General features: G+C 66.1%; 3 protein-coding genes across 3 annotated transcripts; 1 reads left to right on the top strand and 2 right to left on the bottom strand.

Moving 5' to 3' along the window:
* Window positions 1-2: 2 nt before the first annotated feature.
* On the bottom strand, window positions 3-3,324 carry CHLRE_07g315650v5 (uncharacterized protein). Its single transcript, XM_043063877.1, has 7 exons — window positions 3,194-3,324; window positions 2,914-2,965; window positions 2,289-2,520; window positions 1,884-1,979; window positions 1,395-1,666; window positions 1,033-1,195; window positions 3-663 (listed from the first exon to the last, which is right to left on the bottom strand). The coding sequence occupies exons 1-7, from the start codon at window positions 3,213-3,215 to the stop codon at window positions 286-288; spliced, it is 1,215 nt and encodes a 404-aa protein (XP_042922445.1). The 5' UTR covers window positions 3,216-3,324; the 3' UTR covers window positions 3-285.
* Window positions 3,325-3,424: 100 nt separating this feature from the next.
* Window positions 3,425-11,412, top strand: CHLRE_07g315600v5 (uncharacterized protein). The gene is made up of 14 exons (XM_043063876.1): window positions 3,425-3,948; window positions 4,113-4,228; window positions 4,498-4,599; window positions 5,156-5,243; window positions 5,674-5,809; window positions 6,132-6,522; window positions 6,854-7,027; window positions 7,528-7,614; window positions 7,813-7,857; window positions 8,407-8,465; window positions 8,784-9,150; window positions 9,384-9,530; window positions 9,787-9,912; window positions 10,279-11,412. The coding sequence occupies exons 1-14, from the start codon at window positions 3,672-3,674 to the stop codon at window positions 10,975-10,977; spliced, it is 2,814 nt and encodes a 937-aa protein (XP_042922444.1). The 5' UTR covers window positions 3,425-3,671; the 3' UTR covers window positions 10,978-11,412.
* Window positions 11,413-11,644: 232 nt separating this feature from the next.
* Window positions 11,645-18,624, bottom strand: CHLRE_07g315550v5 (uncharacterized protein). Its single transcript, XM_043063875.1, has 12 exons — window positions 18,396-18,624; window positions 18,100-18,197; window positions 17,253-17,656; window positions 16,869-16,951; window positions 16,413-16,535; window positions 15,635-15,830; window positions 15,148-15,375; window positions 14,618-14,915; window positions 13,940-14,048; window positions 13,454-13,549; window positions 13,000-13,075; window positions 11,645-12,416 (listed from the first exon to the last, which is right to left on the bottom strand). Exons 1-12 carry the CDS (start codon window positions 18,542-18,544, stop codon window positions 12,006-12,008), a joined length of 2,271 nt encoding a protein of 756 aa, XP_042922443.1. The 5' UTR covers window positions 18,545-18,624; the 3' UTR covers window positions 11,645-12,005.
* Between the last annotated feature and the right edge of the window lie 69 nt (window positions 18,625-18,693).

The raw sequence follows: 18,693 nt of genomic DNA, 5'->3' as shown, positions 1-18,693 counted from the left end.
GTCCCTTCTGTGCCGTCTGTATTGTTCAAGCGCCGAACGTATCACTGCCTCCCTAGACAGCCGCACGCAGCTTGCACCTTCAGGAATCAGGATGTCGGGATCACTCACAGCAGCTCCACATTCTCACATCCATGCCCACGCAGTCACAATGATGCTCATAATCATGCTCACAGTCCAAAGGTCAATCCAAGCCTGCGTTCCGATTCTTCGACTACTCACTCTCCCACAAAACCATACGCCTGCACCTCCGCTGCCCCTCATGCTGCCCCCACCCCGCTGCCCCCCTCACGCTGCTCCCACCGGCCTCACCGCCACCACGTGCACGCCCATGCTGCCGCCCGCCAGCGCCGAGTAGTGCAGCGCGCGCTGCAGCCAGCCGCTGATGGGGATGGCCGTCCAGCCCTCCTCCCCGGCCGGGCCGTCAGTGCTCTCGCCCGCTCGCCCGCTTGCCCCCGCTTCCGCCACCCCCGCCTCCGCATTCTTCGCCCCCGTCTTTTCCGCCTGCTCCCGCTGCTGCCCCCCCTCCCGCTGCTCCTGCTCCCGCTGCTCCTGCTGTTGCTGCTGCTGCTGGCTGCTGCGGCTCACCCGCTGCGCCATGGCCCCCAGGTGCTCCGCCGCCAGCTGGCTGCAGTCGGACACGTGCAGCAGCCGGAAGCCGGCAGCCTGGCGGGTCGACAGGGGTCGACAGGGGGGCGGGAGGGGAGGGGGGGAGGCATGATTGCAGAGCTCAGTACAGTGGGACCAGGGTACTGTGGCGGCTGATCCGGAAGGTTTCCCGCACCCTGAGTTGGCGGGGGCCCCAGCGCAGGGCAGGACAGGAAGTCGCAGGCATGAAAGGGAGGGCACACATTCGCTGCGGTGGCGCGATAGGGCCTAGAGAGCAACGCGGAGGAGACACGTACAACAAGCGCAACAGACCTGCGGAACCCCATGAGGCCAGGACACAAGCACGAGGGCAGAGGGGGGGGGGCCGGAGCTCTGAACCACCCGTCATGCTCGCCCACCCGCCCGCCCAGCCACCCCCTCATCCACCTGTACGTCCTGCACGTACTCCTCGTGACTCAGCCGCGGCGCCGGCCCCGTGAGTGGGTCCGCCCGGTACGCCGCCAGCAGCTCCGGCGGCCAGCCGGGCCCCGGCACCCAGTGGTGCCAGAAGTAGAGCAGCCCGCCGGGGCGCAGCACACGCAGCACCTCCCTAGGCGGGGCGGGTGTGAGGCGTGAACGTTCGCGAGTGCACGGTGGCAACACATATACGGTAGCAGGTGCAGAGACGCCGTGTGAGACGTCGTCAGAGGTACACATGCATTGGTGATGGCACCTGCAAAGTACGACGCCCTGCCCCACCCCACCCCGCCCCGCCCCGCCCCACCCCGCCCCACCCCGCCCTCACGCACCTGAAGGCATGCACGCGGTCGGGGTTGGCAAGGCCGTCCGGGTCCTGGCCGTACACCACATCCACGGAGGCCGAGGGCAGCGGCATCTTGAAGATGGAGGCGTGCAGGAAGCGCGCCCGCTCCGACACCGCCTCAACCCGCACCCGCAGCCGCAGCCGCACATCACCACTGCTGCTGCTGCCGCCGTCAGCCGTGTCACAGCTGCCCGCCGGCACGACCTGGCATGCCACGTGCACCACCTCGCCATACGCCTCCGCCCTCGCGCGCGCTGCCTGGTTGTGAGGGGGCACAGATGAGGATCCTTTGTTTGCGTGCCGCGCCAGTAGCCGATGCATAATCCATCTCGGCAGCACCTCAACGCACGGTGGCGCTGCATGCGCCCGCATGGCTCTGCCACAAACCGATCCCACGTATGCTCACCGTACTGTCCACCTGCCCGCGCCGCACCGTCTGCCACCCCGCCCCCGCCCCCCCCCCCCCCACACACACCTCCACTGCGGACTGCACGATGTCCACGCCCGTCACCCGCCACCCCTCAGTGGCCGCCAGGTGCACCGCCGTGCCGCCCTCGCCGCAGCAGATGTCCTGACCGAGCGACAGTGTGTGTGTATATGTGTATGTGTGTCTTTTTTCGTGTGTGTGTGTGTGTGTTGTGCGCGGGGGGGTGCATGGCGTTTCATTCATGGTGAATCAAGAAGGGCGGGGGCAGGAAGCGTGCGTGCACACCCCATTCATGTGGCCATGCGGCAGTATGTTGGGAGTTGCTGTTGCTGTCTGGTGTGTCCAGTGGGTGCATGTGCACACCGACACGGCGCCGCCGCCGCCCCCCACCACCACACCGCGCACGCACGCATGATTGTAACCCCCCCTCCCACCGCCCCGCCACGCACGCACCACGACCTCCAACGGGCGGCCCAGTGAGCGACCGGGCACGGCCGCCGCGCCGGCGGGCCCCCCAAGTGCAATAGTCGGAGTGGAGGCGGGGCGGCTGGTCGCTTCAGCCTCAGCCGCCGTCGCCACATCGGCGGGCGGGTGTGTTTGCAGGTGGCGCTTGATGTCCGCGAGCATCTGCGCAGTGCGCCGCCAGCCGCCCGCGTGCAGCTGCTCGCGCGGCTCCGGCCAGTACCTGATGGAGGGTGAGTGGAGCGTGGGGCGTGCGTGTGTTTGCGTGTATTTGGGTGTGCCCGTGTGCGTGTTTGCGTGTGTCTGGGCCGTATTTTGCGCGCACTGCCAACATGGCGGCAGAATGTCCTGAGAGTCTGACGCACTGCCCCGATTTCGCACAAGAGAGCACACGCGGTGTCCATATGGTACACCTATAACACAACACGTACAGTTTGTGCGTGCCGAAGGTGTGACCCACGAGCAGCAGACACCCTAAAATGAACGTCGCGCATGCCCGCCACGCGCCCCTGCACAAGATGCCCCCTCCCCACCACCACACCGCGGTAAGGCACGCATACAGTTTCACCCAGCGCTGGAATCCCCCTATCGCCTCCCCCTCCTCCTGACGGCTCACGTGGCCAGCCAGTCGTGGAAGCCGTCTTTGTACTGCTCATAGTCGCCAGCGCCTGTTGGCGGCGTGTGCCATGTGCGTGTGTGCGTGTAAAGGGAAACGAAGGAGCCCGCGTCTGGCACCGCGTTGCGTGTGTGCAATCGAGCGTGCGGTAGAAAGGAGCACAGGGCGTGTGGAGGTTCTACAGGTGGTGCGCCGTCAGCTACAGAGCGCGAGAATGCTGTGCTGCTATGTATGCGACAGTACAAGAAGGGACAGTCCTGTATTGCTACGATGCGCTTACCAGGCTCGGGTTCGGGCACCATCCGTGGGGCTCACCGGGGCTCTAACGTCAATTCTGGGGTTTTGCGCGCGACAACGGTCCTGGATGAAACCAAGTTGAGCCAGGTTGTTATCAGCAATGGTGTTGGGCTCCCGTAATGGAGTTGTCCGGAGAGGGTGCGTGTCTGTGGATCCGAGCCAAGCCGAGACTGAGGGGCGAACTCTTCGTTACACTCATGAATCGCGTAAAAGCATAATTATCATGCTCAATGTTTGGACTGCCTATTTTGATCTTAGACAATATGATTGCCGACTCCAGCCTGCTAATGAGCCGAGCGCGGTAAGCGCTGACATCTCTTGAATCTGTAGAGACAAATATATAGCACCTTTCTTGCCAGGACCGCTTCATTGCGTCAAACTCGGCAACCTAGGTCACAAACCCAACTTCCCATAAGCCAAGGCGCGAAACATAGCTCTCTCGCTCTAGTCAACAGCCGGAAATGGCTGATGCCGGCGGCAGCTCTAGGGCCAGACGCGGCAAGCGCGCGAGGGAAGGCACACCCGCACAAGTCACAAATGCTCGGGTGTTTGACGCGCTGCCTAACGAAGTCTCAGCTCGGGTTGCCGCCTTCCTGCCACCGAATGAGGTGGCGACCACGCTGCGCCTCGTCAGCCCAGCGGCGGCAGCGCTGTACTTTCCACACCGTCAAGTCAAGCTGTCGCAATCCGTCCCCGTCCATGCGTTCGCCGCCAAATGGACGCCAGAGGCGGCACGGGGTGAGTCGCGCCGCTGCAAGAGGGGCGCGCCTGGGTCCACTCACCGGTGCAAGCACCCACACTCCCTCACGGTGTCCTGCATGGCCTCGCCACACCCAGCACTGCCGTCACGCGTTTACCGACACCTGCCCCCCCTTGCCTTCCCCCGCTACGCCCCTCCGCAGCTCTGACCACCGCCCAAAGGCGCAGTCTGGTGCAGCTGACGGCGAACACGGGCGTGCTGAAGAACCTGGAGGTCGCGCTGCGGGTCACGGGCGTGGGCCGCACGGTGGCGCTGGAGGTGAGTGCGCGCAGGCGTGTGTGGGCGTGCGTGTGCGTGAGGGAGGAGGGAGGGGGGAGAGAGGGAGGGAGGCAGGGAGGTGGAGAAGGGCCGGCGGCAGGGGCCGGGAAGGGCCCGGCGAGGCCTGGCGGGTCGCCCAGCGCGAGGGCACACCCCACCAGGTCAGCCCGGCTGCCGCTGCTGCTAGGTGCCTCCGGGCGGGGCAGGTGCCGCCCCCCGAACCCCCTCGCAAGCCCACGTGCTCCTGCTGTCGCTTGCGGCACCTGCAGGCCGCCGCCGCCTCGGGCCGCGTGTCTGTGGTCCGCAGTGTGTGCGGCTGGCTCAAGCGCGTGGCGAAGCACCCCGTGGAGCGGCCCGAGGTGGAGATGCTGGTGAGGGGGATATGCAGATGGGGAGAGGGGGCGGGAGGGCACTGGGGGAGGGTAGGCGTGTGTGATGGGGCAGGATTTAGGCAGGTGGCGAGGTCCCGTAGGGTGCAGCTGATGCCCATACCCCAAGCAGACGGCAAACAAATTGCAGTGGCAGGGCAGAAGTGCATGGCTGGTCGAGGGTAGGCGGCTGCAGGGGACACACTGAGATTCAGGGCGGGCAGCTGAAGGCAGTGTAGGTGCTGTTGCAGGGCGGCGGGGTACGGCAATGAGGAGAGCGGCGGGGACGGCCGGGGGCAGGGCCGTGCTGCGGGCGTGGGGGCAGCAGCCAGACCGGGCACTCATGCCGGGGCTGAGATAGTTCACCTGGGTGCCCTTGCCTTGCCTGCTCGCAAAAGCCCCCCTCAGGCCCTCACCCTGCATCGCCCTCCCCCTATTGTCGCCTCTGTCTGTGCTCCGCAAGTTTGGCTTTTTGTGGTTTAGTTTGGGCTGGTATTTACCAACATACATCCCCCGCAACGCATGACCTGTGTCCACCACGTGTTCCTGCGGTCGGCAGGTGGAGGTGGCCGCCGCGGCGGGCGCCGTGGAGCTGCTGCGCTGGCTGAAGCTGGGGCAGCGCGGGGCCGAGCTGGCGTACAGCGTGGGTGAGCAGCTGCAGCTTCCGGCTGTAGCCCTGGCGGGAGTGGTGGCACACGGGGTGGGGGCTTGCTTGGACCCTTCCCATGATGGAGATGAAGATGCGGGGACCTGGCGGTAATAGGAGCTGGGTTGGCGCGGCTTCAGATAGCGGCTGCAGCGCTTGTTTCTTATAACCTCTGCCACCCACCCACCTCTTCCTCGCTCCACGCCTCCAGCCACGTCCCTGCGCGCGACCGCGTTCACGCTCCCCCCGGTTTACCCTCGCTACTCGCCTCACCTGCCTTGACTCCCCTCCCGCCCCCTCTCTCCTGTGCATCCGCGGGTCGGGCGACGACTCATTGACAAGGGGGACCTACTCCGTTAGGCTCGGATTGTGCACACAACTCCCCTCATCCCCCCCCGCCCACGCCCCTTGTGTCTCCTCCCTGCCTCCAGCCCTGGAGAAGGCCTGCCTGGGCGGGCACCAGGGCGCGGCGGAGCTGCTGCTGCGGGAGCTGCAGGGGCGGCACCCTCAGGACTGGTGCGACCTGGACGACATCATGGGGCTGCCCTGCCTGGCCGCGTCCAAGGGGTGAGGCAGGGAGCAGCACGGCGGCAGGGGAGGGGAGAGGGGAAGGCGGGGTGGGGGTGGAGAGGGAGAGAATGTTATGAGGCACTGGGGAGAGAGGGGCACTTTGGGGGGGGGGGGGTTAGTGTGTGTGGGTGTGTGTAAAGCACAAAGGAGATGGTCGACATCGTGTGTGGAAAATGCAGCAAGCAAGTAGTGTGCCGCGTTCGGTTTCACCTGGCATACCGTTTTCTTACCGGGGAGGAGTGACGTTAAAACCGCCTCATACATATCGCGTAACCCTCACCGCGTGTGTGTATATTTCGTGTGTGCGGCTGCCCCCCAGGCATTATGCGCTGGCCCAGTGGCTGCTGGCTCAGATCCCGCCCCACTTCGAGCCCGAGCTGCTCGACCTGCTGGCCACCACCGCCGCCGGCTGCAGCCTGGCACAGCTGCAGGCCATCATCGCGAGGGAGATGAGGCTGCGGGGCCGGCCCACAGCCGGCATCGAGACAGCGGCGGCGGCAGCAGCGGGAGTAGCGGGAGCAGGGGCGGCGGGAGCGGGAGTAGCGGGAGCAGGGGCAGCGGGAGGAGGACGCGGCGGCGAGCGGCAGCGGCCGCAGCACCCGGATGGCCCTTGGTGGGGCGAGCAAGGCGGCATCCTAGGAGACGTGTGGGAGGGCAGGTTCGTGCTTGCCGCGGCGGCGGCCAGCGAGACGCCGGACTGGCGCGAGAAGGTGGGCGGGCGGGCGGGCGGCAGGCGGGGTCAGGCAGGGTCGGGTCGGGTCGGGTCGGGGCCGCGGCGGGGTGGCGGTGCGGCGGCGCACGGCGGCTGGTCCGTGGGGTGAGGTGCAGCAGGCGGGGCGTTCTAACCTGCTGTGCACACACCATGCTGTCAGTGACCCAAATGTCGCAGTATTTGCGTACACCTGCTCGCACCCGACACCGGTGATTTCTCACACCTGCTGCCAACGCTGCACATACACACCTAGTTCCTTCCTTGTGCTCTCCAACACATCACATCTTTGTTTCACAACCACCCCTCTTGCTCCCGCCGCGGCGCCGCAGGTGGAGTGGCTGCTGTCCCGCGGCGCCGCGCTGGGGGAGCTGGGCCCCGGCGGCCCGCCCTGCACGCTGCTGGACGCGCACGGCTGGGACCCGCTGCTGGACTGCGGGCTGGTGCGGGGCGGCCCGGAGCGCCTGGCCTGGCTGAGGGACCGCGGCTCTAGCTTCGACGAGGAGGTGGGCGGGGAGGGAAGGGAGGGGAAGGGAAGGGAAGGGAAGGGAAGGGAAGGGAAGGGAAGGGAAGGGAAGGGAAGGGAAGGGAAGGGAAGGGAAGGGAAGGGAAGGGAAGGGAAGGGAAGGGAAGGGAAGGGAAGGGAAGGGAAGGGGTGGGGTGGAGTGGGGTGGGAAGGTAGGGGAGGGGGCGCTGTGGCGAGGCGCGTGTGCATCAATGCGTTCGTGCCGTCGTATGTTGACAAGCAGGTGGGCGCGTGTGCGAGTGGTGCACCAGGGCGCGTGCGAGTCGCTACGAATGTGTGCCCAGTATCCTGGGGGGAGGTTGAAAGAAACTGGCCCAAACTCCACCAAACCAAGCCTGACTAGCGAAGCACCGGGGAGGAAAGGCAGCTCCTGAACACCATGTCCGGACTCCCAGGGTATGCCCGTGGGGTCTGCCTGCCTCCCGGCCTGGCACGTCCGACCTGATGACCCCCTCCTTGCCCCCCCTTCATGCCGCGCAGCTGGGTGACGCCGCTGCCAGCCAGGGCCGTGTGGAGGAGGCAGACTTCCTGATGGACATGTTTGGGACCCGCTGCGTCACATTCACCGTGAGTGAGGGGCCGGCCTGGTGGTGCCGGTGGCGGGCGCCTTGGCCGGTGCTGAGGCCGGGCTCAGCAATTGCTGCGTGGCGCGCACGCAAACCGCCTCCAACCGCCTGAGTTGCCGCCCCGCCGCGTCATGTGTACTCATGTGTACCCACTCATGTGTACCCATGTGTGCTCATGCTGCGGCCTGCCGCGTTACAGGGAGTGGAGATGGCGTGCGAGCGTGGCCACATGCGTATGCTGCAGGTGATGCGGCGCGGGGCTTGCGGCGGGGGGGTAGCCATCCATGGGATGGTGTGTATCAAATATGAAGTGAAGTGCCGACGCCCAGAGGTACAGCGGGCACACGCGACGCATTCGATACCGTTGTTTCGCCAGCGGCAGGCTGCTGGCTCCCCCGTGTTTCCGTGGCGGCTAACGCTAAAAATACTAAGTTCCTATTGAAAGCAAGTAGTCTGGAGTAGTAGTGGTGGTAAGTAAGGCTCGTTGGTAAAGAAGCTGAGTGCATGCGTCGAGGTGGCTAGCTTGGGGGGGGGGCTTGTCACCAGGGCTGGGTGGGTGTTCCCCCTGCCTGGCTTGTTGTTGTGTGCTTCCCATGTGCTCAGTGACTGCTTTTGCTCGCTGGTGCTCATCACGGCCTAGCAATGAGCATCAGATTGAAGTTATACAGTCGATTCTATACAGCGAATGGCAAAGATCCCCGTGCAAACAGCGAACAGCAGGAATGGACAAATGCATGTTACACTCCTCACAGCACTCCACCACACGCGTCCTTGCCTCCCGCAACACCCGCAGGCGCTGCAGGCGCGGGGCTACCGCTTTGATGTCCTGTCGGCACTGGAGGCCGCCGCGAGGTGAGCGGCGGCGGCCGGGGACAGGCGCCGGTTGGCGCGAGGCGGGGGCGATGGTGTGGGGGCGAGCATGGGAGACGCGGCAGAGCGCCGCCTCTCTGCCCCTCCGTCCTGAACGCTAATGGGCATCGGATATCTACTGCATGCATGCACTTGGCCACTGCGGGCGATACCCAGGTGGTGGACGACGAGGTGTCGAAACGCGCTGTTCTTGATGCTGAAACCCGTCCTTGTATGGCTGCAAAGTCGCTGGTTGGCGGCCGTGGCAAACCGGCAACCCAACACCATCTGCACCGCCCGCCGCCGCCGCCCACTGCGCAGGGGCGGGCAGCTGGAGGTGCTGCAGTGGCTGATGCAGCTGCCACCCCCCGCACCAGCCGCGGCCGCCGACGCTGCCCAGGCCGCTGCCGAGGCGGGTGGAGCAGCCGAGGCCGTCGTCGCGGTCGGTGCCGAGGCTGAGGCGGCCGAGGCCGGGGCGGCCCCTGCCCTAGCCGCCGCGGGTGCGGCCGCCGCGGGCGACGGAGCCGAGGCCGCTGCCCCGGCGGCCGCGGGCGGCGGCGCTCCGACGCGGGCGTCAGGGCGCGGCCGCAGTGCCGCCCCCCCGCACCCCGGTGCCAAGTACGTGACAGTGGACCTGATCAACGCCGCAATGGAGGGAGGCAACCTGCAGCTGCTGCAGTTCGTGCTGGTGAGCGACAGAGATATGGGCGGGTGGCCGGGCTGGAGGGCACCGCACCGCAGCGGCACCGTGGGACTATGGTTAGTTAGGCACAGACCTGAGCCATGGTCAGGGGCTTGGTGCGGTGGCGTTGCGTTACGTAGGGAGGGGTGTCAACTGCCGCCTTGCGGCCCTACAACCCCCGCTCCACCCGCACGCTCCAACCGCCTGTCCAAATCGAACCCCTCTGCACCCGCTGTCAGGACCTGAGCCCTCGCCAGCGGCTGGGTGCCGCCACTCTGGAGGTGGCGCTGCACCACACCGCGGGCGTGGACGGCCCCACAGCCACAGGCGGCAGCGCCAGCCTGCCCCTGTTTGACCTGTTGGTCCGGCGCGGCCTGCCACTGGGGGTGAGCAAACCGCGGCGGCGGCGGCGGTGCGGGCAAGGGGGCGGCCAGCCTTGTGTGCCTCGCTTTCTGCTTGGACCGGGTGCGGCTGGACCAAGCTAGGTGTTAGGTTTGATGGCGTTTCGCTTTGCGCCTCGGTGTTGCATGTGCATGCGCCGGTTCCAGATCTCACCGAGTCTGTGTCATGGGGGCATTGATTGCGCACCACCTACCCTACCTCCGCTTTTCCAAACATCCTTGCAACCCTACCTCCATGCAGACTAACGGAAGCCCCTACGTCACTGCTTCCACCGGCGTTGAGGGCCGCCCGCTCATCGCCGCCCTGGCCCGGACCTACAACTGCCCCTGGGGCCCGCCGGGCCGAGTGCTCAGCTTTGCGATCCAGGTATGAGCGGGGGGGAAGGGCGAGGTGGGGGGGGGTGACGGTGGCGGTTCGGTGGGCTGCGTGCCGGCGGGGGCCGGAGTAGCACGCCTGCCTGGCAGCGTGCGGGTGTGTGCACGGCGTTGCACGTGGCACCACCGCACGTGGCTGGCTATCACCATTTCCCGCCAGCGAGAGCGCGAGGGTGTGGTATGCACCCACGTATCTTCGCACACACCTCAGCTCATGCATCCCTGCGCTCTCAAGCCATGCTGTTTTCCCCCGCACCCGCTTACTCATCCTTGCCCATCATCACGCCTTCCTACTTATGCCTGGACCCCCCAACCCATGCCCCGTGCCCCTGCCCCATACACCCATTCACACCCGCAGGCCGGCGCAAGCTTGTCACTGGTGAAGTTCATGTTGGCGGAGGGCTGCCCGGTGGAGGAGGAGGACTGGGTCACCATCGCGGCACGTGCGCAGGTGGGATGGCGCGTCCAGGACGAGGTGCGGGAGTGGGTGGTGGCGCAGGCGCGCGTGGTGGAGAAGCGGTTGCAGAAGGAGTACGAAGCCAAGGCGCGGGTTCATGCGGCGAAGGAGCGGGAGCGCAAGAAGAAGAGGCAGGAGAAGCTGCGGGAGGAGAAGCGGCTGCAGAGGGAGAAGGACAAGGCGAAGGCGGCCCTAGAGAAGGCAAAGAGGGAGCAGAAGGAGAAGGTGATGAAGGAGAAGGAAAAGGCCAAGAAGGAGAAGGAGAGGGCTAGGAAGAAGGAGAGGGAAAAGGCCAAGAAGGAGAAGGAGAAGGCTAAAAAGGAGGCGGCAAAGGCTAAGAAGAAGGAAAAGGAAAAGGCTAAGCAGGAGGCGGCAAAAGCGAAGAAGGCGGCCGGTCCCGTCAAGAAGGGGGCCGTGAAGCAGCAGCCGGTTCAGGCGGCTCCGAAGGCGCAGGCACCCAAGAGGGCACTTCCGAGTGAGGCAGAGGCCACTGCGGCCAAGGGCAAGAAGGGCGGTGGGGGCAAGGGAGCCGGGGGCAAGGCTGGTGGCGGCGGCGAGGCGACGGCGGCGGCTGGCAGCGGTAGCAAGCGGAAGCGTTGAAGTGGATGCGTGTGGGTGTTTGGACTCATGTTGGTTTATTATGATGTGGTAAACGGCATCTGCAAATGTGCCTGCACAATGCATGGTCGCATGGACTACTGGGTATTGAGTGCTGGCATTGTGCGTGGGGCCGCGGTGTGGGGTGTTGTCGTGCACATTGCTGGGTGAACTGGATGCAGCGGATGGCTGATGGAATGAACTGAACCGACATTGAGTTGCATGTTCGTGTGATAACACCACGGTATTCAGTGCACAGGGGGTATTGAGAAGTGAGTGAATTGCGTGCAGACTGATCAACGTGTCCCATCCCAGCTGTAACCTTTGCTGTAACCTTGCACGCAAAGCACAGTTGCTAGGTGATTTGGCCGTTGAGTGATGATGCTGATACCGATACAGTTGTAGCACTATAAGCTGTTGCTGTAAGCTTTATCGCCTTGCTTGCCGAGCTGCTTGTGAGCCGGATCTGACCCTGCCGGATTCTCTATCACGTTCTCCATTACCGTGCACTTTGCCGCGTACAACGGGCACCATCAAGCACTGGTGGCTTCCTCCTGCGCAAAACGTCGGTGACCTTCCCGCCGCAACAGCCTGACGTGTCCCCGGAGTTCGTTGCTGTGCATAAGGGGGGGGGGGCGGTCGGTGTCCCGAGTACGCACGCGAGGGCAACTTGATGAATTATTTACAGATTGCTTTCGACACAACCTGCCAGCTACCGTCGGTACAGTAACAGCGCGCGAACGACGCACCAATGCCTTGTCCCTTCTCGCTACGCATTTATGTGGGCACGGGTGGGAGCCACACACATCGGGACTACGCTTTCCTGCCCCTTGCCATGTTCCATCACGAGATTGCTTTCGCCCCCAACCCAATCCCGCGACCAGAAGTTTGCTCTCTGAACAGCCATAATGCGTCTACCCGGCCGCCTCTACCTTACATCTACATCCTGCATGCATGCCCACCAACGCAACTTTGTCCGGCACGCCCCCGGACACACACACGCCTTGCTGCCCCCACCGCTCTGCTGCTAGCTACGGCGCCTCCGCAACAGTCGCCGCCTCCGTGTCGGCTTCTACGGGCCGTGTGTCCACCAGGCGGCACATCTCAGCCAGTCGCGACACGGCCCGGTGATACATCAGCACTTCCTCCGCCCACACCGCCTTGGGAACCACCAGGTCACCCGGCCGCGCCGGCGACGACGTCCGCTGCCCCGCCCATGCCCCGCCGCCGCCGGCGCTGCTTAGGCTGCCGCCACCGCCACCGCCTCCACTGCCACCTCCACTTGTGGTGGCGGTGTCGGTGCCCGCAGCAGAGCTGCCGGCGGCCGGCGCGGTAGCCGCGGCGGCGGGTGTGGGCGGCGCGCGGTTGTGGTGTGCGGCCGGGTGGTTGGCGCGGTGTGGTGCTGGGTGGCCCGCGCCCAGACCCAGGCGCGGGTTGATGCCCTGTGTGGCGGCGTGGAGCGGCGGGGTGTGGGGTTGAGGTTGAGGTTGGGGTTGGGATTGGGGTTGGGCGTGGGGTTGGGGTGGGAGGAATGAAGCTATAGGGATGCTGCTGGGTACTTGCCATGTATGGCTGGATGGTAAAGGCACGGCGGTCGGCTACGCGGTCGGCTGTCGGCAGCTTGGCTAACGCATACTGGACCGGCTGCACACTTGCTAGCTCGGGCGCGCTGCGTCGGCTTGAACGGTAGGCGGCACGCAAGGGCTTCGCGCTGTGGGGCAACGGTAACCCCTACACTCTATCTACCGCCTTTCGTTCATGCGCGTGTCTCAACTCCCATCCTGCCTGCCCACACGCTGGCGGCCTGCCTGCCGCCCTTTCCCACGCTGCCATCCTGCAATCCTGCAATACGTCCACGCACACACGCGACCGCCTTGTTGTTCACCACGACCGCCGCCCCATATCGCCTTGCTTGCTGTCGCGCCCCCGCCCTCACACGAGGCCTCACACGCCAGCACCCCAAGTCCCCCGCCCCCGAACCCGAACCCGCCCCGCCTCCGGCCCCGCCCGCCCGCCCGCACCCACCAGCCTCCTGGCCTCCTCCAGCAGCGGCGCGAACAGCTGGTCGGGCGGCACAGCGGCGGACACCAGCAGCCGACACCTGCGGAGTGAGAGCGCGCAATACAGAGGGAGCAGGCGCAGATGCACAGGTAGATACAGGCCGTGGGAGTGGGAGTGGGTTGGAAGTGCCGCGGGGGAGCGTGTCATGTTCACATACTCAGCAAATACCCCAACTTTCAGATAAGACACTATTTCCTTCATGTCCTTCATGTCCTTTAGACCTAGCTAGAGTGAGGCGCATCAGGTAGGCAGGTGGGTGGGAAGCACCTGCCGCTCTTGACACCGGCGGTCGCCTCCCCGCAGTTTCCAGCCGCCACCAGTGGCACTGCTGCCCTCACACCCCCTTGCTACCCTTAACAACTGTTAACCACCCTTCACCAACCAACCCACCACCCAACCAACCAACCGCCGCTCTCACTTCATGTCGTAGGCCACGTCCAGAAGTGTGACCAGCCGCCGCGCCTCATCGCGCTGCGTCAGACCCAGCTGTGGCACATCCGTTATGTACAGCTCACTGCATGTACGGCGCGGGAAGAAGGGCGGGGCGGGCAGGGCGGGGCGGGCGTGATGCCGAGATCGCAGCTATTGGTAGAAGCAGTGCGCAAGCAAGAGCTACGGCACACACACACACACACACACACACGTGTGGACACCAATCCCCACCCAAGGTTAGTAACAGGTGCTTCGGATAAATATGGTCTCGGCTCAGCAGGTCGGTCGGCGGTAAGTATACTCTGAAGGTTATCCGCGACCGTAATTCTGCATCGCATACACTTCCTACGCGCCATGTTTTCCTTGTGCTCTGTAATACACACACACACACACAAACACACACACACACACACACACACACACACACACACACACACACACGCACGCCCACACACCCACGTGCCGCGCTCACTTGAAGTGGCGGCACAGCGCCAGGTAGTCGGGTGCGGCCAGTGCGCCGCCGTCGTCCACACCCGCCTTGAGCCCGGAGGCGCCGCACAGCTGGCTGAACGAGAAGAAGGCTGCAGGGCGCAGGGCGTAGGCCGGTACGGCAGGAGGAGGTGAGCGAGGTGGGATTGAGGTAAGAGGGGAGCGGTGGAGGAGACGGGCGAGGAGCGGGGAGGGGGGACACGAGTGAGGGTGGAAGGGAGCGGCAGGTGGACAGGCAGGCAGCCGGACATGTAAAAACCCTGGCACGAACCCTGGCACCTCGCAACTTACCCCCACCCCACCCCGTGCTCCGCCGGCCCACAGCCACAGCCCACATGCCCCGCCGCGTCCTCCCACTCAGCTGCCCATGCCAACAGTCCTAGCAAGCCCCTCCGTCCTCCCCCCACACGCACGGCCCCAAGCGCACGCCCCCCCCCGCCCTTGTCATGAATGTAACCCCCCAACACACGCACGCACCCATCCCCGCCCTACACGCACGACCGCCCTCCCTCTATGGGTTCTGGGTTGGCCATGGTTTGCTTAAGAACTGGAATGAACTACCGCACACACACATACACACGCGCACACTGCATCGCATACACTGTCTTTGCGCTATGCCTGCATTGTGCTCTTTAACACGCGCACACACGCCCGCACGTACCCGCGCTGCCGCACGTGTTGGGCACCTTGAGCCAGCGGCCGTAGGCGAGCGGCACCTCGGCAATGGAGCTGTTGCCCGTGTCGTCATCCATCTCCCCCGGAGCCCCGCCGCCCGGGCTGCTGCTGCTGCTGCCGCCGCCGCCGCCGCCGCCGCCCCGGATGACTCGGCTGGCGCCAGTTCGGCTGACGCCGCCGCCGCCGCCGTGCCTGCCCGCCGCCTCCAGGTGCCGCTGCCAGGCGGTGCGCAGCGCTTCGTCGGCGCCGGGGCCCACGCTCCAGTCCCCGAGCGGCAGAGAGCCCTGCAAGGCAGCAGCACACACGGTACCCAGCAACGTGTGAATGTGAGATAGCAGCAGGCTGAACACCAGGGTTAGGGCGAGATGCGGGCAGCCCACCGACACGCGCTGGCTCCGCGTGGTCACGGAGCTGGCGGTTGCTACCTCTGCGAAGCTGCATGCGGCGCCCACCAGCAACGCGAGATGCCGAGCCGGCGATGCGCGGAAGCAGACCCCACTGGAGGGCCCCACCCACCACCATGATGGGCGCATCTGGGTCGGGCGGCGGCTCGCTGGGCGCCTCAGCCGCCTGTGGCGCTGCCGCCTTGCCTGTGGCTCCCGCTCCCGCTCCCTCACCGGCCCCTGCGCCCGCTCCTGGCCCCTGCCCCGCCGCCGCCGCCGCTGCCGCCGCCGCCGCCGCTGCCGCCGCCGCCGCCGCGGCAGCCGCCCGCCGGTAGTCCACCTCCGCTGCCACATTGGCCACCTGCGACCGCCGCAAGGCCACCACCGCATCTGAGTTGCCCGCGACACACCCAGCACCGCACTGCATGAGTGACGCACGGCGCTCGCTCTCCCCTCCTCCCTCTAATCACCTGGCCAGCCCCGATCTTATCCCTGTTCACTCCCATACTCCCATCTTCCATGTACGACGAACGCCCACGGCAAACGCCCTTCCCCATGCCGCCTCTCCCTCCCTGCCTCCCCCAGCCCCCCCCCCCCCACACACACACACGCACACGCACCAGCAGCCGGCTGTCCACCAGGTGTACGAAGGGCGCGAAGTACTGCCGACTGAGGCCGCCGCGGTACAGGTCCGAGGGCCGCCGGTTGGAGGTGAACACCAGCCCACAGCCGCCGCCGCCAACAACACCGCCGCCGCCGCCGCCAACGCCCGGGACCTCCCCTCCAAGGCCGCCGTCCAGGAGCGAGCCAAACAGGCTGCACAGTTGGGTAGAGGGTGGGTAGCGGTTGGGTACAGGGTGGGCAGAGGGTGGGCAGAGGGTGGGCAGAGGGTGGGCAGAGGGTGGGCAGAGGGTGGGCAGAGGGTGGGCAGAGGGTGGGCAGAGGGTGGGCAGAGGGTGGGCAGAAGGTGGGTACAGGGTGGGCAGAGGGAGATGTGCGGGAGATCACGTGCTAGCACAGCCCACCCTAGCAAGCCCCGCCCTCGCAAGCCCCGCCCTCGCAAGCCGCTTTGGCAAGTCCCACAAACGTACACAAACATTCCCGTGCTATCCCTCGCACAAACACGCAGCTGGACTGACCCAACTACCGCGGGGGCGCGCCACCTACTCGCCCCGACCCACATGGGTTTTGGGCCCCCGCACACGCACACACACGCTTCGCACAAGCACAAACACATGCGCACGCACGCACACACACACACACACACACACACATACGCGCACGCCCCCCAACCCCCCCCCACACACACACGCAGGCACACACACACACACACACACACACACACACACACACACACACACGCACCCCCTCCCCCTCCCCCCACGCACACGTGCCTACCGCGCCAGTATCATGGCGTCCGCCACATCCGTCACGTGCAGCTCGTCCAGGCACAGCACGGCGCTGCGGCGCGCCACCTCGCCAGCCACCGTCACCAGCGGGTCCTCCTCCGGCTCAGCGTACCTGTGCGCGGGGGCGCAGGTGCGGGGCGCAGGGCGGGGTGAGGGGCGGGGAGAGGGGTGAGGGGCGAGTCATGAGAGCAGCAGGCGTTGGGAGCAGTGAGCCGCGTGGCGAGGGCAGGTCACGGCTGGACGAATCACGGCAGGACCCAACCCGAGTGGCAGGTATCGGCAGGGACTAGTAGCATGTGAAGGGAGGGCGAAGGCTGCTCGCCGCTGTCCCGTGCTGTTACACGAGCACAGGGCGGGAGCCAAGCAACACCCTGCCCGCCCCCGCCCCCGCCCCCGCCCCTGCCCCCCCGCCCCCGCCCCCACCCTCCCGCCCCCCCGCCCCCACCTGTACACCAGCAGGCCCTGCCGGCTGCGCGCCACCACCCGCGGCCGCGCCAGCTGCAGCTCGTGCAGCCGGCCGTGCACACCCTGCGCGGCGCAGGCGGCAGCGCGGCAGGAGGGGGCGGTGGCAGAGGCGGAGATAGCGTGCAGGTCTGACCGGGGGGGCGAACGAGTGCAAGGTGCAAGGCCTGCCGTACACTAGATTCCTGATAGTGCCCTGCGGCACCTTAAGAACCCAAGAACTCCAAGCATGCCTAGCCGCACACCCGCCCGCTGTCCCTGGCACCCGCCCGCTGTCCCTGGCACCCGCCCGTTGTCCCTGGCACCCGCCCGTTGTCCCTGGCACCCAAGCTCTCCGAGCTCTCACCCCATGTGCCAGCCCACGCACCTGCATGAACTCGTGAAAGTGCACGCGCGCGGCGTCACGCACCGTGCCCGGACCCGGGCCCGCACGCTCTCCCTCGCCCTGCTGCCCCCTCGCACCCCCCTGTCGCCCCTGTCGCCCGTGCGCCTGCAGCTCCGCCTGCAGCTGCTGCAGGCGGCGGCGTGTGGTCCGGTAGAACAGGTCCATCAGTGCAGTCTTACCGGAGCCCACCGGGCCCCACAGGTAGGCTCCCAGTGGCCCAGCGGCGCTGCCGGCTGCGGCTGCGGCCGCGGCAGCAACTGCAGCGGAGTGCGGTGGCGCGGCTGGGGCCAGCGGGGAGCGGCTGTCAGGGTCGGCGGCTGCGCCGGTGGGTGCTGCAGGTGGTAGCGGCGGCAACGGGCTGGAGCCCCGCTCACCGCCGACGAGGGCTGCAGGGCAATGCAAAGTGCGGGAATGGAGATGACATGGCGTGTGGCGTAAATGAGCATGGCATGCGTAGCTTGAGGGATTGGAGCAGGCCAAGCGGGGGTGCGCCGGTCTCCGTTCCAGCTGGTTCGGGTTGGTGTGGTAGTGTCACGTGGCCGCATAACCCCAACGGCCATTACGGCAGCAGTTGTCCACGTGCGAAATGACGTCGACCGGCTGTCAGACGCCCGTGCGCTCACTAGCGCCAGTTACTGTTGCCACATAACAGTGCCAGGAAGCGCTAGAAAGTTCGTGGCGGAGACCGTGCCCGGAGACCCGAGCCAGCTGCCCTGAAAGCCGCACGCGCAGATGAGTCAATGAAGGTATGAAACCCTAGCGCCGCGGCCTCCGTGCCCTACTCGCTATTGCTGGATGCCCCACCCCGCCATGTATTGCCCTGACCCACCTGCCTCCCGCTTCAGCACTGCGTCTTGCAGCTGCTGTAGCGCCTTCGCTGCCGCCCGCTGGCTCGCGTCCGGCCAGAGCGTTCCGGCATCCAGGAGCCTGAGAGGAAGTGAAGCGGCGCGGTTGCGTCAGCCGAGAACGTCGAAGACCAACGTTGCAACAGCCCAATTCGAACTTAGCCGTGCGGCCGCGCGCACGGAGGCTGGGGTGCAAGGCTGGCAGGGCACCCAGGTTGCAGCGGCAGTTGGGGGACGCTGCGCCACGCCACGCCACGCCAAGCCCTGCTCCGAAACTTGCCGTTGGTAGGCGTCCAGCACACCGACAGCATCGCCTGTTGTTTGCAATGGCTCCTGGTGTGCTCGCTGTGCCGCAGCACTGAAGTTGCGGAAGGCATGGCCGTTGAGCGAGTGATGAAGCAAGCCCCGCGCTCGCAAGAGACGAGACATCTTCGCCTGGTGATAAGAGTTGGTTGCATGTAAGATTACTGTAGCGCAATTGACCTATGTGGAGTAGCGCTCGCAAACTTTGCCTTTTTGCGCAGCATGAGTGCATGACTGCAGTATGAGTCGGCTTCTGGCACTTCTGTTTCTACACT

This window comes from Chlamydomonas reinhardtii, chromosome 7 (genome assembly GCF_000002595.2).
Source record: "Chlamydomonas reinhardtii strain CC-503 cw92 mt+ chromosome 7, whole genome shotgun sequence".
NCBI lineage: Eukaryota > Viridiplantae > Chlorophyta > Chlorophyceae > Chlamydomonadales > Chlamydomonadaceae > Chlamydomonas > Chlamydomonas reinhardtii.
Note: the sequence above shows the minus strand (reverse complement) of the source record. Positions and strands in the feature narration are given on the sequence as shown.

Excerpts from the sequence above, each read along its gene's own strand:
- CHLRE_07g315650v5 (XM_043063877.1), bottom strand. The coding sequence starts at position 3,215 with ATGGTGCCCGAACCCGAGCCTG. Across the intron at positions 2,966-3,193 it reads GGTGCCCGAACCCGAGCCTG|GCGCTGGCGACTATGAGCAG; the intron begins GTAAGCGCATCG and ends CGCCGCCAACAG. Across the intron at positions 1,196-1,394 it reads GACCGCGTGCATGCCTTCAG|GGAGGTGCTGCGTGTGCTGC; the intron begins GTGCGTGAGGGC and ends CGCCCCGCCTAG.
- CHLRE_07g315600v5 (XM_043063876.1), top strand. The coding sequence starts at position 3,672 with ATGGCTGATGCCGGCGGCAGCTCTAGGGCCAGACGCGGCAAGCGCGCG. Across the intron at positions 4,229-4,497 it reads GCCGCACGGTGGCGCTGGAG|GCCGCCGCCGCCTCGGGCCG; the intron begins GTGAGTGCGCGC and ends CGGCACCTGCAG. Across the intron at positions 7,028-7,527 it reads GCTCTAGCTTCGACGAGGAG|CTGGGTGACGCCGCTGCCAG; the intron begins GTGGGCGGGGAG and ends CATGCCGCGCAG.
- CHLRE_07g315550v5 (XM_043063875.1), bottom strand. The coding sequence starts at position 18,544 with ATGTCTCGTCTCTTGCGAGCGCGGGGCTTGCTTCATCACTCGCTCAAC. Across the intron at positions 16,536-16,868 it reads CAGGGCCTGCTGGTGTACAG|GTACGCTGAGCCGGAGGAGG; the intron begins GTGGGGGCGGGG and ends CCCCGCGCACAG. Across the intron at positions 15,376-15,634 it reads TGGTGGACAGCCGGCTGCTG|GTGGCCAATGTGGCAGCGGA; the intron begins GTGCGTGTGCGT and ends CGGCGGTCGCAG.